Here is a 17,111-nt window from a genome sequence, read left to right as displayed (position 1 = left end):
CCTTCTTCAGGGAATCTTCCTGACCCAGGGATCAAACCCAGGTATCCCTCATTGCAGGCAGATTCTTTACCGTCTGAGCCACCAGGGAAGCCCAGTTATGATAACTCTTATTTATTTATTTGGCTGTACTGAATTTTAAGTGGCAGTGTGTGATCTCTTAGTTGCAGCATGTGGGATCTAGTTCCCTGACTAGGGATTGAACCCAGATGCCCTGCATTGGAAACGAGGAGTCATAGGGCCTGAAACACCAGGGAAGTCCCAGCTCTTCTTTATATCACAGACCTTTTTACAGCTCAGAGTATTTCTAAGTTTCCCATCAAATTATTTTCTTCCAGGTAGAATACTATCTTAGAATTAGTTTTCTTTTGAGATTTGGGACTGAATATTGATCTTTTTTCTGCCATCACTGGTAATTTGTTTAAAGAGGCCAAGGTTTCTAGCAAAGAGATTAAATCTCAGGGGGTGCTTTGTGCCCTGGTTCTGTGTTTCTAACGATTTCTATGTGTGAATCTGTTCTTTCCATCAGAGACTACACAGAGCACTAAACACATCATTTGTAGAGGAAAAGCAACAGCGTTTCAAGACTAAACGTGTGGAAAAGAGGTAAGAAGAGGCCAATTCCAGGTGTCATTAATGTTTGTTAACAGCTTAAAGATGCAACTAAGACTCCATGGTCAAGAGGGAAATTATGTACCATAATTCAAATCAAAACAGAACTAAGTTGTTGAGAGACAACTTATATGTTGTTTCTAAAAAATTGTTTCAAGTAAAAAATATGTTGTTTCAAATAGAAATCAGTTCAGTTCAGTTCAGTCGCTCAGTCCTGTCCAACTCTTTGCAACCCCATGGACAGCAGCATGCCAGGCCTCCCTGTCCATCACCAACTCCCGGAGTTTACACAGACTCATGTCCATTGAGTAGGTGATACCATCCAACCATCTCATCCTCTGTCGGCCCCTTCTCCTCCCGCCTTCAATGTTTCCCAGCATCAGGGTCTTTTCCAATGAGTCAGTTCTTCACATCAAGTGGCCAAAGTATTGGAGTTTCAGCATCATTCCTTCCAATTAATATTCAGGACAGATTTCCTTTAGCATTGACTGCTTTGATCTCTTTGTAATCCAAGGGACTCTCAAGCTTCTTCTCCAACACCACAGTTCAAAAGCATCAATTATTCAGTGCTCAGCTTTCTTTATAGTCCAACTCTCACATCCATACATGACTACTGGAAAAACCATAGCTTTGACTAGATGGACCTTTGTTGGCAAAGTAATGTCACTGCTTTTAAATATGCTGTCTAGGTTGGTCATAACATTTCTTTCAAGGAGCAAGCATCTTTTAATTTCATGGCTGCAGTCACCATCAGCAGCAGTTTTGGAGCCCCCAAAAATAAAGTCTGTCACTGTTTCCATTGTTTCCCCATCTATTTGCCATGAAGTGATGGGACCAGATGCCATGATCTTTGTTTTCTGAATATTGAATTTTAAGCCAACTTTTTCACTCTCCTCTTTCACTTTCATCAAGAGCCTCTTTAATTCTTCTTCACTTTCTGCCATAAGGATGGTGTCATCTGCATATATGAAGTTATTGATATTTCTCCCAACAACCTTGATCCCAGCTTGTGCTTCATCCAGCCCAGGGTTTCTCATGATGTACTCTGCATATAAGTTAAATAAGCAGGGTGACAATATACAGCCTTGACGTACTCCTTTCCCAATTTGGAACCAGTTTGTTGTTCCATGTCCAGTTCTAACTGTTGCTTCTTGACCTGCATACAGATTTCTCAGGAGGCAGGTCAGGTGGTTTGGTATTCCCATCCCTTTCAGAATTTTCCACAGGTTGTTGTGATACACACAGTCAAAGGCTTTGGCGTAGTCAATAAAGCAGAAGCTTTTTCGATGATCCAATGGATGTTGGCAATTTGATCTCTGGTTCCTCTGCCTTTTCTAAAACCAGCTTGAACATCTGGAAGTTCACACTTCATGTACTGTTGAAGCCTGGCTTGGAGAATTTTGAGCATTACTTTCCTAGCTTGTGAGATGAGTGCAATTGTGCAGTAGCTTCAGCATTCTTTGGCATTGCCTTTCTTTGGGATTGGAATGAAAACTGACCTTTTCCAGTCCTGTGGCCACTGCTGAGTTTTCCAAATTTGCTGGCATATTGAGTGCAGCACTTTCACAGCATCATCTTTTAGAATTTGAAATAGCTCAACTGGAATTCCATCACTTCCACTAGCTTTGTTCGTAGTGATGCTTCTTAAGGCCCACTTGACTTCGCATTCCAGGATGTCTGGCTCTAGGTGAGTGATCACACCATCATGATTATCCGGGTCGTGAAGATCTTTTCTGCATAGTTCTTCTGTGTATTCTTGCCACCTCTTCTCAATATCTTCTGCTTCTGTTAGGTCCATACCATTTCCGTCCTTTATTGTGCCTATCTTTGCATGAAATGTTCCCTTGGTATCTCTGATTTTCTTGAAGAGATCTCTAGTCTTTCCCATTCTATTGTTTTCCTCTAGAAATAGAACAGACAAAAAAAAATATCTGTACATAGATGGACACTGAAATGCAGTAGAGGCAATAGATGTTGTGAAAAATGTGCCAGTGTAATCTCTAGGCCCAAGTGTGCACGCATGCTGAGTCTCCCAGTCATGTCTGACTCCGTGTGACCCTAGAACTGTAGGCCACCAGGTTTCTCTGTCCATGGGATTCTGCAGGCAAAACTACTGGAATGGGTTGCCACACCCTCCTCCAGGGGATGTTCCCGACCCAGGGATTGAACCTGAGTCTCTTATGTCTCCTGCGTTGGCAGGTGGGTTCTTTACCACTAGTGCCACCTGGGAAGCCCCCCCAGGGTCAAGTATCCGGCTCCAAATCCTGACTCCTACACTTAAAATATGTGTGGTCCTCGGTAAGTCAATTACTTAACCTCTCTGTACCCCAATTTCCTCATTTGTGAAAATGAGATCGAGTACCTACTTTCTAGAGACTCTAAGAATTAAATAATACATCTAAAGCTCCCTGAAACAAAGCTATTTTAGCTATTTTATTGTGTACCAAATACACGTAAGACTAAATTCATAAGTACCACAGGCAATTAATTTCATGCAATATTGCCCTTTTGGCGTGTTTCCACTCCCAACTCCTTTCCAGCACTCCCAGGAATATTTGAAATATGCAACAGATGTGTTCTGCTTAATCCATTTCCTGGCACTGTTACTGCAAACTCCCCAGAAAAGAACATTTCATTAATAGGAAGTAACAGGTATTAAATGTATAATTGACATGTGGAAATTGAAACTCTGCACCTTCCCCACATCTAGCCTGTGGAAAACTGTTGCCTCATTCATAGTGGCTAGAGATGTCAGAAGTATTTGGGTCTGGTACCTAGCTGGCCTCTGTTTCTTGCTGCCTAAGGCAGTCTCTTGGTCTTTTCTCATGTCCACAGGCTCTGTTCACAGCATTACCTCCAAGCAACTCTCTCATCTACAGCAGATCCTCAGCTCCAAGCTTAGCTTTCTGGATAATTTTGAAATCTGACACTCACACTTCTCATTTGCAATGGAGAACAAGGAAAAGGGAGTGGAAAACATGATTCTTTTCCATTATCTGTATCTCCTCAGGGACTGCTGGAGTTCCCTTCTCTGCAATTTGCATTGAGCTTGTCAGAATCATTTCAGCTATGTCTTACAGCCTCTCTTTCCAGGCAGTGAGCACACCCTCCCCGCAACAGGGTCTGTGGTCTTCCCGTATCGCATTGTGGCCCTGTCAGCAACAAGCTGCAGGCTAATCAGGTCATAGCTGTTCTATGTCGTGTTATGTATATTTTTTTCCTATGTGTTCCGCTGTTCTATGTCGTGTTATGTATATTTTTTTCCTATGTGTTCCGTATATTTTTTCTATAATTATTTTTAACATAAATGTTTAACCAGAGAGGAACACAAGAAGACATAGCAGCAAAGATACCATCTCACAATAACAAAGCATTTGTTCTCCGGCTGTAATAGAAGCAGGAAGCTGCCAGTGATCTCATTTCCAACCGTGATATGGCTCCTATTCACATCTCTCTTGCCTAAATTCAGAACCAAATGTGTCTTTCACTCGACGTATCCATTTCTGGGGGCAGATTCCCTTCTGAAATCCCTTATTTTGAGAAGGAGCTAAGACAACATGCCCTCATGGTTTATTGGGTCCATATTTCCTGTGCCTCCTCCCTACAACCCAATACCCACTTGTAACCTTTCAAACACAGTGAGTGTTTGGGGGACAACTGATGTCACGTCTCTTCTGAATGGTCTAGTGGAGTACTGAACCTCAAAGGTATAAAATTGCCCTGTGAAAACTTTTTAGTGTTAAATTCACTCAACTCATTGGTCACTTTACACTCTAATGCTCAGGAAAGCTTACAAACTGCAACTGAAACACTGTAGAGGCTAACAGTATAACACATTCATTCCTCCCAATTAGACCTCACATCTGACAGTCAGCATCTACCGCCTTGCATTCATAAATGGCTAGAGCCACACGTCAGTAATCAGGGCACTAATGATGCGTCCACCTATCACCTATCATGGAGTCCAGTTTTTGCTGATTATTCTATATTATGTTCCCAGATATATACACAAAGCTCTGGAGAAAACCAGGCTGGCTATTTCTATTTGCTTGATTTCTGAGGTTGCCTGACATTCTAGGAAAATACGTTGATGCGTAACTCTCCGGTTTTCCCCACTATAAATCATCCCATGATCCTAGAGTTAGGTCTCTTGGCTCAAAAACTTCCTCTCTCTCTTTTTGTTCTGCAAGAGTATCTGCAAATATCTTTATCTGCTACAACTTTACATTCCTCCTCTATGTTCCATATTGATTGAGTAAATACAGTAATAGATAAGTGAATGAATTACTAACACATGCATGCATGCATGCTTGCATGCTATGCATGCTATGCAATGCATGCATGCTGAGTCGCTTCAGTCGTGTCCGACTCTGTGCGACCCCATAGACAGCAGCCCACCAGGCTCCTCCATCCAGGGGATTCTCTAGGCAAGAATACTAACACATGGGTTTGAGGAAAGGCCTGGAAAATTTTGGCATGAATAGATATTGCTCCTTTTTTACTTAAAGCAGAAGAAAAAAGTAGATATTGCAAGAGACTATATATATATATAGACACACACAGTCCTTAGTTTATTCAGCACGTGATTTCATGTAAATTTTGGTCTGTCCTTCACTCCACTGGATTTCCAATATACCTCCTCTTTTCTCTTTTCCTCTCACCTCAAATATACAAATCATAAACCATATATACAATAACACATACCACAAACAAGATTGTTTTGAAATTATTAAAATTCAATAGAAAAAAAATTGAAGAAGGGAAATGTAAGGCTAGGAGGAAAATCATAACCATCTCTCTGACCTGGTATCAAGTCAATGGAGCTGTAAGTGGGCTCATTATACAAACTGTACCCAGCTTTCCCTTTCATGCACTGGAGGAGGAAATGGCAACCCACTCCAGTATTCTTGCCTGGAGAATCCCAGGGACGGAGGAGCCTGGTAGGCTGCCATCTATGGGGTCGCACAGAGTCGGACATGACTGAAGTGACTTAGCAGCAGCAGCAGCAGGACACAGGAAAACTGTTTTATGGTGCCCCCTGTTCATTTACATGAAACTTAAAACGTGAGAAATGTTCAAGAACTGTAGATTGGCTTAGAAGGTGTTTGTGTGTTTTAATATTTGGGGGCATGTATCACCAATTTTTGCCGTGAGAGAAATTATATCAACTCATAATGTTTTAAACAACAGTGAGTTGCTTATGAATCTATGGGTCAACTGTACAGTCTGTGCAGTCTGGGCCAAACTTGGCTGATCATGGCCACACTTGCTCCTTTGCCTACAGCTGGCTTGCGGGGAAGGGGGGAGAAACAGAGAGCTGGCTGGTCTAGGATGGCCTCAGCTGGTCAACCAGGGGGCCTGGGGACTCTCTCTGATGGTCTGTTATCACCCAGCAGACCAGTCTGGACTGGTTCCACTGGAGCAGCATGGCTCTGAGAGAGGCAGTGGAAGTTTGTGAGGCTTAGAACCGCCACCTGCCACTTCTGCCACTTTCTACTGGCCAGGATAAGTCATGAGACCAGGCCAATTTCAAGGGGAAGGGAAAACAGACTTTCCCCTTGAACCCTCCTTGATAAGGATGAACTGTGAAGTTACATTACAGAGGGATATGGATGAAAGGAAGAACAAAAGATTATGACTACTTTCACAATCTTCCACAGGGCAAAACGAAACAGGACCACCCTAGTAAGTCCTTGTGTTTTTGTTCTTGTCCACATAACCGAATCAACACTTATCTCTCCCTTTTCCCCTTCCACTGCAGGTCCTCCCCTTCTCCTTCTCGTTAGTAAGAGTCCAGGAATAAAGTCTTGATTCAGTTGCATGGATGAGAACAAGGACACAAGGACTTCATACAGTATTTCTGTTTTATTTTGCCCTGTGGTAGATTGCAAAAGCAATCATAATCCTCCTCCTTCTCCTTCAACAAGGTTGGAAGAAATCAGCAGTCATGTGCTTAAGGCTCTAATCTGTTCTTGTAACAAGAAACTCTTCTCACTGCATCTGGCTGTCAGTGTATTTCAGAAATCAGACCTCTTCCTCCTTAACCTAGGCATCAATAGCTCTTTTGCTATCTACAGCCATCTCAGGTATGGTGGTAGCTGGTTTAAGGGGAACCTGAAAGAGGATTGCAAATGTATTTCTCTTTGACTTTCATTATCCCACCAAGAATTTGAGGGTTTCTTGGGTATTTTTTTTTTTATTAAGCTTCAAATCTCAGCTGTTGTTCTCAACTCACAAAGTCATCTCTATAATGGGACACTTTTTGCTGAAACTTGCAGCTTGTATGCTTTTAATCTCCTCAAACTCAACTAGTAAACATCAGGGTTGTCCTGTGGGACTAAGGATGAGTCATATTAGAGTGTCTACCAGCAGGACCATGCTTAGAGTCCAACAGCTGAATAAATAGAATTTCACATCTACCAAAGCATCATCTTTATAGCCATAGGCTATTTCAATGCAGTGTGGCTTTCTGAGCCTCACTGGCAGGAAGAGAATAGAAAAGCATCTAAGGTTCTTCATAAAAGACCATGCCATACCCTGGTTCGTCAGCCCCCCAAGTGATACACCCATTCCAGCATCAGGGCAGCATAAGACTTGTTGAGAAGCTGAACTTCAGTTGAAAAGAACTCCTTTTGTGCCCCTGATGCTCCAGCAGGTAGTCTGTCCATGGCTTTGTGACTCCAGCTCTATCTGCATATCCAGCTCTGTATTATTCACAAGGGAGTGGCTGAAAGATGGACAGAGCTAAAGTGAATCTAAAGAAGTTCCATCTAAAGTGTCTCTTGGTTTCTTAGGTCTGGTGTGGCACCCCGTCACCTCACCGTGTGGAATACTTCCGATCTGAGTCATGACAATCGACGAAAGTACATCTTTAATGATGAGGGAAGACCAAACCAGCTGGGCATCCGGACCTACCAGGACATTCCTCTCCCACCGAGGAGAAGAGAGCTCCCTGCCTCGCTGACCACCAATGGGAAAGCAGACTCCCACAGTGGGGCTCGGAACTCAGTGATGCAAGAGCTCTCAGAGCTAGAGAGGCAGATTCAGGTGATCCGCCAGGAGCTGCAGCTGGCCGTGAGCAGGAAAACGGAGCTGGAAGAGTATCAGAGGACAAATCGAACTTGTGACCCCTGAGTGGCCATGCTGCTCTCCTCTCTCACTTCCTGGCCTTCCTCTGAGCCCTTGAGACACTTTGTAATGCTCTTTTGTAACTACTGACCAAGGTCGGGGAAAGCTGAGGTTTGGGTCTTCTTAGAGGTCAAGTGTGCTCTCCCTCACCTGCAAAGCAGTGGCCAGTCTTCTCAAGTTCATTCCTAGGTCTCCTGGGTAGGTGTGTTTTTCAGAGCAGGAATCTTAGTCAGGAGTAAACGCCATGTGAGGGATCTGTGAATAACCAGACAACCCCAGCTCCTGTTAACCTTTTCACCAGGTGCCACACTACTATTTCTGGTTTTTAGCCCTTTCTGTGCACTATCAACTATAAGAGATAAAAGTGTTAACCATATCTGTGTCTTCCTGGGTTGTTGGTTTTAATCTTAGTATGTGAAAGTGAAAGCCATTCAGTCGTGTCCGACTCTTCATGACCCCATGGACTATACACTCCATGGAATTCTCTAGGCCAGAATACTGGAGTGGGTAGCCTTTCCCTTCCCCAAATCTTAGTATAGAGCAGGGTTATTTGGGGCTGTGACTTTTTCTACAGCTCCCCAGTCTAGATGTGTCCCCACAGTCTGAATGGGGAGCCAGGGAAGAGCTAGAGACACTTGGGATGGGGAGGTGGGTACTTGGAAAAGTCGGCTGAACTCATTCATATCACAGTAGGCTGAGGACTGATTGGATCAGGCAAGACCCATGGTTTTAAAAAGGTCCTGGATCTCTGACACCATCCTAACATTGGGTAGGAACATGTTTACATGCCACTATGAAAGGGGACAGAGATGCAGTGAGCAGGAAGAGGATGGACAGAAGAGGCATTAAAACGTACACCATGCTTTTTGAACAACAACAAAAAAGAAAGTTTGCTAAGGAATGAATAGGGCTCTACTAGCTAAGCATCTACACTATAGTGTGTGCCTTTTATAAAGCTAAAAGAGAGAGAAAAGCAAGGCAAGGATGTGACCTTAGGATGAGACTGGGATATTCCTGCTAACTGCTTGCACAGGACACGTAAGCTGGTACTGTGGGTTAATGCAGATGTTCTGCAAGCCATGTACTAGGCTGTTCTCAGATCAGCAGTCACTTATGTCTTAGCTGTAGGACTCCCAGAGATGAACCTCAAGGCTGTGTACATTACAAGCTTAAGCATTCAGGAATGTTCCCTATGCTTTTCATATCTGTATGGATCCCTACCAAGTCAGTCTTGCAGCCTCATACCCCCTCATCTGTAAGAAACTGTAAATAGGCATTGGTCCCTCTGATTCTCCCCCAAACCGTATCTAATGGTTGATATGAGTAAGCGGTTTCCCCTGTGCCTAGACGTCCCTTTCCCAGTGTACAAAGGCTTGGACATGCAGAACGGGAAAGGAGTATGGACACTATAGAACAACAATTCTCAATCCCCTAGCACCTCATTAGGGTGCTGACTGCCAGGGCACATCCCCAAAGGATGGGGTGGGAAAGGGGGTGGATGTGGGCTCAGAAACCTCCTGTTACTGACAGCCCACATGACTGACATGTGGTCTAAAAATGACTCTTCGAGAAACACTGTTCTAGAAATTTGGCTGTTCCAAGCATGGGGAGAATTGAGAAGAAACTTATATGAGCTTTTCTCAAAAGTCTTCAGCACACACCTGCTGATTCACTGTCCATACAGCCATTCTCACCCCAGGGCACCGTGTCAGACTAGACTTCCTTGTCTATCAATTACTTGCTTTATTTTCTCAGTTATCATCTTTGCTCCATCCCAATCAATTTGAAGCCTACAATGACTTAGCACTGTGCCAAGCACTATGTTCTGTAAGTTGCAGATCATTGCAAAAGCTCCTTAAATGCAAAATTTCTTCCCCTACTTTTGGATGCAATCCCTGAGTTCCCACCAAGAGCTGCCCAGTGCCCCAGGGAAAGATAACACTTCAAGCTGCAAGTAAGATAACACTTGAGCAATTAGTTAGTTGTCTGAGAAACCCCTGGGGTGGATATAGGCTTAGAGATTCTGATGAGGGAGGGTTCTTCTAATGTTAGGCTTCATCAACCTCACAGATGAAACCATTAAACAATGAGGGAACAGTGAGCCCTGGATACAGAAAGGACAACTCTGTTTTGAAATGCCCATCCTCCCACGTTCTCACCCCAGACCCAGAAGCAGGTTTGCAGCTGCCTTTGGAAGACTATGCCCTTTAGCCATCCAGTCCCACCTGCAACAGCTAAGTATGCTTTCGAGACTCTGCCACCATGCTCTGCACTGCTAACCTCTGCCCAGCCCGGAAGGCTGACGTACAGGTGTACCTCAACTCACATAACAGCCATGCTCCTAATGTTGTACGTGGACACTTTTATAACTCAGCTCTGATTCTGACTACTTGAGAAGCTGGCTACTTAAAGGAACCCAGAGGTGAATTCTTTTGTAAAGAAGCCTTTTATAATGCAATTAATTATCCCTTAATGTATCTGTTTTGTAAGTTTGGATTTTTGTATATCAGGTTTACCTTAAGCTTCTCTTCTGAGGCATTCTGAGCAGTGGTGATAACATGCCAGACCACCTTGCCTATCCACAAGGTAGATGACCAGGGCATGGCTTCTCAAATATCTCCTGATGAACTATGTGGCCAAAACTGCAGCCAGAATGCAGCCAGAAGCTGCAGGGGCTGAAAGCAGTCTTACTGTTGTCAGCATTGCTTGAATTGCCTCCATGTTCTGGACAAAGAAAAACAAATAGTTGCTTGTGGTGAAATGAAGCAGTCTTCATGTTAAGTAGCAATGATTATTTTTATCAGTAGCAATTGAACAGTGTTTTGCAATTTGTGAAAGTGTGTTGTATTTTGTAAAAAGATTTCATGAAATGGTGGGTCCTCTGAAAACCTCCCTTCCTTGTTCTGCTCCACCTCTACTCTCTCAGCTCCCCTCAGGCTCAAGAAACACAAAGATCAGAAGTTTTCGGTGGAGGGTAGTTTTCTGGTGAAGAAGAAAGAGGCAGGGGATTCTAACTTGCCTCCTACTGTGGGCCCTGTTTCATGAGGTCAGATGTATTTTCTCCAAGGTCTGATGTTGGGAAACCAGGAACATGACAGGCCCACTGTCACGCACCCGACCCTGTTTACAAGGGGGAATTCCTGGCCCAGAAAGCATATAATGAATAGGACTGGGTGAGTTGGGACAGATAGGGCTACTGGTTCATGTAAATAATGAAAACAAGGGCTCTAGAGTTTGGATGCCCAAGGTGGAGGAGCAGGGGGATGCCTCCAACAATTGAAGACATGTTGGAAGAAATGTCTGGGCCAGACAAGCGAAGCAGCCACAGGGACCCAATCAGATGAAGTCTTTAACATGCCTGGGGGGGACTCTCCATTATCCATGGATCTTGTTGCACAAACCTTATTTGGAAGTTGCTGCTTCCGTGCCCACCAGATAAGTGGTAAGTGGAGGGGCTGCCAAGCAGGACAGAGCTATGCCATCTGGGCAACAGACTTCTCAGTACTGATGCTGGGTCTGTTAGAGCCTTGAGGCTAGTGAGCACTTCCTTGGTGTGGATAAAGATTGAAGGGAAAAAAATGACAGAGCCTCTCTTCCTCCCCACTCATATTTTTGATAGGCAAACCAGAAAATTCATCCAGTCCTCAGAAGGGACTGCTTTCTAGTCATCAAAACCACTTCACTCTGCAGCATTTAGTTACTCTTCACCCACTCATGTCCATCTAATCCAGGATGCCCCTATTTTTAGTTCCTGTTTTCTGAAAATAACGTACCTATAAGTATTTTCTTAAGGTTTGTAAAGAATGTTTGCATTGTGTCTTCACTTCAATGTGTTTGCAATCGCTCCACTCCAGGAAGGACTGAAATGCTGTCTTGTGAGCATGACGTGAACATACTGTTTTGCTCCAGCCACTTTTCTTGTACAATCACGTGGATGGACTAGATGTCCTCAGGTCTTTTCCATCTTCAATTTCTATGACTGTGGAATAAATGTTCAGATAGAAACTTCACTTCCAGATGTACTGCTGGCATTGTCTTTGGGGACTCAAATGTTGATGTGGTACCAGCCCCTTTCCTAACAGGAGACCCAGTGATGTTGTGACTCCTGCCTGCCTCTGGTGTAGTTCCAAGTGGCACAAAACATGCTGTGCAAACTCAGAGCCCTGGTGCCATGAAGTTAAACTGAAACAGCTTTGTCGGAGAGTCACATCTTAAAGAAAGCCACCATACTAAGAGAGCTCTGAAAAACTGCCTGACCACTCTCGTTTACTAATTCAACAAACACTTGCTAAACAACTTTTATTTATGTGCCAGGTGCTAGAGACACAATTGTGAGTAAGATGGGCATGGTCTCTTAACCTCAGAGACCTTCTCATTTGCCCTTTTCACAACCTGTAAATTGATAATATTATAATAGCTGACATTATTGAGCATCTATTTTATAAACTGTGATCTCATTTAATCTTCATTAAAACCTCAAGAGATTGGTACTCTAGACCTAGTCTAGAGTAGGTAAACTAGACTTCTAGTCTATAAATGGAAAGATGAAGAGGGAATTATATGAGTTGCCACAGCTAATAAAAGTAGAGCAAGATTCATATGCAGGCAGTGCAATTCTAGGGCAACCATACTATAGTGTCAGAATATTGACTATCACCTGCAACTTCCCCATCTTCTAACACCCCTCCTCCAGTCTTTCTGCCATACAGCCACCCGCCCATGCGTCAGCCTGGCTCCCAGCTCCACAGAAAGCTACTGTGGTAACTGCACCTGCCATGGTCCAGTGAACTCAACATGATAGCCCTTGAGTCTCACAGAAATACTGTTTCAGGGATTTCCTTTTGTTTTTCTAGTCCAACCAAGAACTGGTGCAAATTCAGTTCCAGATCACTCAGCAATCCTGCAGTTTCAGGTATTTTGCAATTTGTTACTGGCAAACTTGCCATCATGTGTCTGCTAACTGGGTAGATGCATTCTTCACACACTATCTTTTGTGTTTTAATCACTATGTCCAACTCTTTGCAACCCCATGGACTGTAGCCTGCCAGGTTCCTGTCCATAAGATTTCTCAGACAAGAATACTGGAGCGGGTTGCCGTTCCCTTCTCCAGGGGATCTTCCCAACCCAGGATCGAACCTGGGTCTCCTGCATTGCAGGTGAATTTTTTTACCAACTGAGCTACCTAAATCAATCTTATAAAAAATATAGACCTACTATAACCTAGTTCAATCACAAACTTACCCAAGTCTGTTTTATATCATTCAGTCATTCGTTTTTTTAGATGCTTGTTCTGAGCCAGGCACTGGGCTGGCTGTTGGAGACAGAAAGATAGAAAGCAGATTCAGATGCCAAGGAGCTCAGTCTGGTGGGGAGACACAAACTGGGAAAACAAAGTGGTGTGCGCTGATAAATAAATACATATCGGGGGACTTCCCTGGTGGTCCAGTGACTGGGGCTCTGTGCTCTCTCTGCTGAAGGCCCAGGTTCAATCCCTGGTCAGGGAACTAAGATCCCACAAGTCGAGCAGCATGGCCAAAAAAATGAAATGCACATCAAGTACTATGGGAACAAAGAAAACACCTCTCCATGTGTGTCCACATGTCATGTGTGCAGTGGAAAAATTGAGTGGAGAGTAATAGTCATCCCAGGTTAAAAATCAAAAACAAAAACAGCACGTGCAGTTGTGGAGCTGGGAAACTGTAACAATCAAGGTACTTAAGAACATCAACTAGTTAAATATGACAGAACCATAAAGCACAATGTAGGTGGCAAGCTACAGGCCCAGAAAGAGAAAAGCAGAGGCAATATCACTCTGCTGTTTCTCTCTTTTTTTTTTAACATTTTGGGAAAAACTTTATTATTATTTTTTTTAATTGGAGGCTAATTATTTTACAATATTGTGGTGGTTTTTGCCATACATTCACATGAATCAGCCATGGGTGTACATGTGTTCCCCATCCTGACCCTCCCCATCCCATCTCTCAGGGTCATCCCAGTGCACCAGCCCTGAGCACCCTGCCTCATGCATTGAACGTGGACTGGCAATCTATTTCACATATGACAATATACATGTTTCAATGCTATTCTCTCAAATCATCCCACTCTCGCCTTCTCCCAGAGTCCAACAGTCTGTTCTTTACATCTGTGTCTCTTTTGCTGTCTCGCATACAGGGTCATCGTTACCATCTTTCTAAATTCCATATATATGTGTCAATATACTGCATTGGTGTTTTTCTTTCTGACTTACTTCGCTCTGTATAATAGGCTCCAGTTTCATCCACCTAATTAGAATTCATTCAAATGTATTCTTTTTACTAGCTGAGTAATATTCCATTGTGTATATGTACCACAGTTTTGTTACCCATTCATCTGCTGATGGACATCTAGGTTGCTTCCATGTCCTGGCTATTGTAAACAATGCTGCGATGAACATTGGGGTACACGTGTCTCTTTCAATTCTGGTCTCCTTGGTGTGTATGCCCAGCAGTGGGATTGCTGGGTCATATGGCAGTTCTATTTCCAGCTTTTTAAGGAATCTCCACACTTCTCCATAGTGGCTGTACTAGTTTGCATTCCCACCAACACTTTAAGAGGGTTCCTTTTTCTCCGCATCCTCTCCAGCATTTATTGTTTGTAGACTTTTTAATAGCAGCCATTCTGACGTGAGATGGTACCTCATTGTGGTTTTGATTTGCATTTCACTGTGCTGAGTTGAATTTGTATCCCAAAGACCATAGGAACCATTAAAGGATTTTAAGCTGAAAGGGATCTGGGCCGAGATGAGGCTCCTCACCACTAGATGGAACTGGCTGTCAAGCACATGCATTTAGTTCGTCTGTAGGGCAGTGAGCAAATGAAGTTAACTTTTTGATGTTCTAGAGTGACTGGGACAGGACCATCAGTTAACATCAACAAGTAGACTTCGAGACAGACACAGATAAATACCCATGGCCTAGATTCCAAAGAAAATGTCACTCTTGTTTTTCCTGGAAATAAAAAATGTAGAAGAAAGAAAAATTGACCTCTCAATTACTTTATCTGCAAAATGCTGTTTTGAGCATTTACTAGGTGCCAGGTGCTGTGCTAAATGTTTTGTATATATCATCTCATTTTATCCTCAAAAACAATCCTTTAATTATTGTTTTATAGATGAAGAATCTCAAGCAGAGAGACCTAAAGTAACTTGTTAAGCGGCAGGTTCATACTCACCCAAGTCATATTAGGTATAGTGCCTGGAACCACAATAAGCACTCCACAAATGCATAAATGGGTTAGGTGAGTGAGGAGAAATCTAAAGATCCTTCTGGTTCGATTCTACTCCAGAACAAAATGCTATGGGAATTCTCATTGAACCAGGGATTAGGGTGTGGCAAAAAGACCCTATTCAAATTAGAACTATCAAGGATAAATACACTGGTTTTATGTGCATCTTCAGAAAGACTTCAGAGACACAGAAAGTATTTTCATTTATTATCTCCTTGATCACAAGCACTCTGGTGGTACAGGTTCCCACGTAGGGTGAAAGAAAAACAGTGGATGGAAGTCTGATTGTCACATTTTGATTCTGCTACTAAACTAAGTAGCAGGATGGGACCTGTTTCCTCATCTCTAAACTAAGAAAATGGTTTGAGGTCCCCTTTCAGCTCCCACACCCTAGCTTTCAGATCATTACACACCATAGATTTCAGCATTCTGGAACCCTCAGAGCAAATCACTGTTACACGAATGTGAATATGCTATGGTTCCAATTTTGTCTAAAATGTCCCTCAAAAAGGGCTAATCTACAGTTAGAGAAGCCCTTGCTATCATGGGTTGCTGCCAACAGAGGTATCAGTTTCAGAATTCACTGTAATTCCTTTTGTTATTACCACAAATGAAATTTAAAATGCAGTCATGTGTTTTAGGGTAATTCAGATTTGAAGTATTGCTTCAATATATGAGGAAAGGTTGTTTCCATTAAGTGGATGGAAAAAAGGAATGTTTGAATTCACTCATTAGGCCAATGAAACAGACTTCTGGAGATCTGTTATCAGAAACATGGAGCTGAATTAACTTAATCGTGCAAATCTTTACTGAGTGTTGTGTGCCAGGTCCTCTGCTGGATACTGGGAATGATTATTGAAACACTGTCCTTTCCATGTCCTAATTTTAGTAACTGTGAAATATGTGATACATAAGACATTAATACCTAATGTTAGAAGGAGATGAAACTTGGGCAGAAATCCCTAGCAAGTAAAGCTTAATGCTTTCTTGTGGTGGAACAACTAGAGATCTAGGAAAATTTAAGCGATTTCCATGCCAGGGGTTTCCTACCATATAAACCCAGTCCAACATATACACAACCTACCAGTTTTCTAAATACTATCAGTGTAGCTGTTTTATGCCAGTCAGGTTGCCTTTGTGATAAGAACTAGTCCAAACTTTTCGACAGAGCCATCCATAAGTGGGTTATCACTTAACAGTCCTCAGGGAAAATCTTAAGGGTGAATATTTAGACATTCCACACCACCAATGACTATAGACATAGACAAGAGCAGCAGATAGCTTCCTTCCATCATCACCATCCCAGTAGGTCTAAAAGAAGACAGTGGTCACTTGTGGATGGTCGGGAATCTTCCCATGAATCCCTGTGGTATCAAATCAGACTCACCACTCGAGTGGCAAGCAAAGATGTCTGTGGACCTGGCCAGACAATACAAACAAACCAAGGAATCCCAGTGGAAATTCATGTAAGAATGCAATCGCTAGCAGAAATAGCCAAACACCTTTGAAAAAGATCCTTAGAGATAGGAAGGTAGGACCCTCCCAAGACTGGCAGTCATATGCCTTAGAGCACATCAACCCTAATTTTGGTCCAAATGGCCAAGATAATTTCCAAGGTTGAAAAACTAAAGAAAAAAAGAATAAAAGACCATCTCTAGAAGACTTGAATTTTTTTTTTTAAAAGAGGGTCTCTAAAACTTATGCTATAGTCTTTGATATTGACATTTATAGTCATGACATAAAAAACTCTTATGGACGTAGAGCAGTGATTCTTAGCCTTTTTGGGATCGGTTATTCAAAATTCCTTTAAGAAATTATGATCCTTTAAGGATCTGAAAAAAGCTGTGAAAAATGCAGACACAACACAAACAGAATTTGGTATACAATTTGTGGGTATTCCTGAAGCCCACTCAATGACCTCTTTTCCAATGAGAAGCCAGAATGCCCCAAATCACCAGTTTTGGATCATTATCTGAAAATGACATTGAGAGCTCCTCCTGTGTTGCCTGAACATCAAGCTAGTTGGGACTAGGAGCTCCCTGCTCTTTCCAGCTAGAGGAACTTACCCCAAATCCGGCTTCCCATGAGACTAGCAGTTTCTTCCACAACAT

The 17,111-nt window shown here is 42.8% G+C and overlaps 1 protein-coding gene across 1 annotated transcript in view; it reads left to right on the top strand.

The window, feature by feature from the left end:
* The window catches only part of GRIN3A (glutamate ionotropic receptor NMDA type subunit 3A), a 183,594-nt gene extending 175,752 nt beyond the window's left edge, over positions 1–7,842 (top strand). The window contains exons 8-9 of the mRNA XM_081573222.1: positions 527–603; positions 7,404–7,842. Coding sequence (XP_081429348.1) covers positions 527–603; positions 7,404–7,743 — 417 coding nt within the window. The 3' untranslated portion in view covers positions 7,744–7,842. The remainder of the gene's footprint in view (positions 1–526; positions 604–7,403) is intronic.
* The last annotated feature ends 9,269 nt before the right edge of the window (positions 7,843–17,111 follow it).

The sequence above is a fragment of the Giraffa tippelskirchi genome, chromosome 1 (genome assembly GCF_054371585.1).
Source record: "Giraffa tippelskirchi isolate mGirTip1 chromosome 1, T2T-mGirTip1v1.2.pri, whole genome shotgun sequence".
Lineage (NCBI taxonomy): Eukaryota > Metazoa > Chordata > Mammalia > Artiodactyla > Giraffidae > Giraffa > Giraffa tippelskirchi.
Note: the sequence above shows the minus strand (reverse complement) of the source record. Positions and strands in the feature narration are given on the sequence as shown.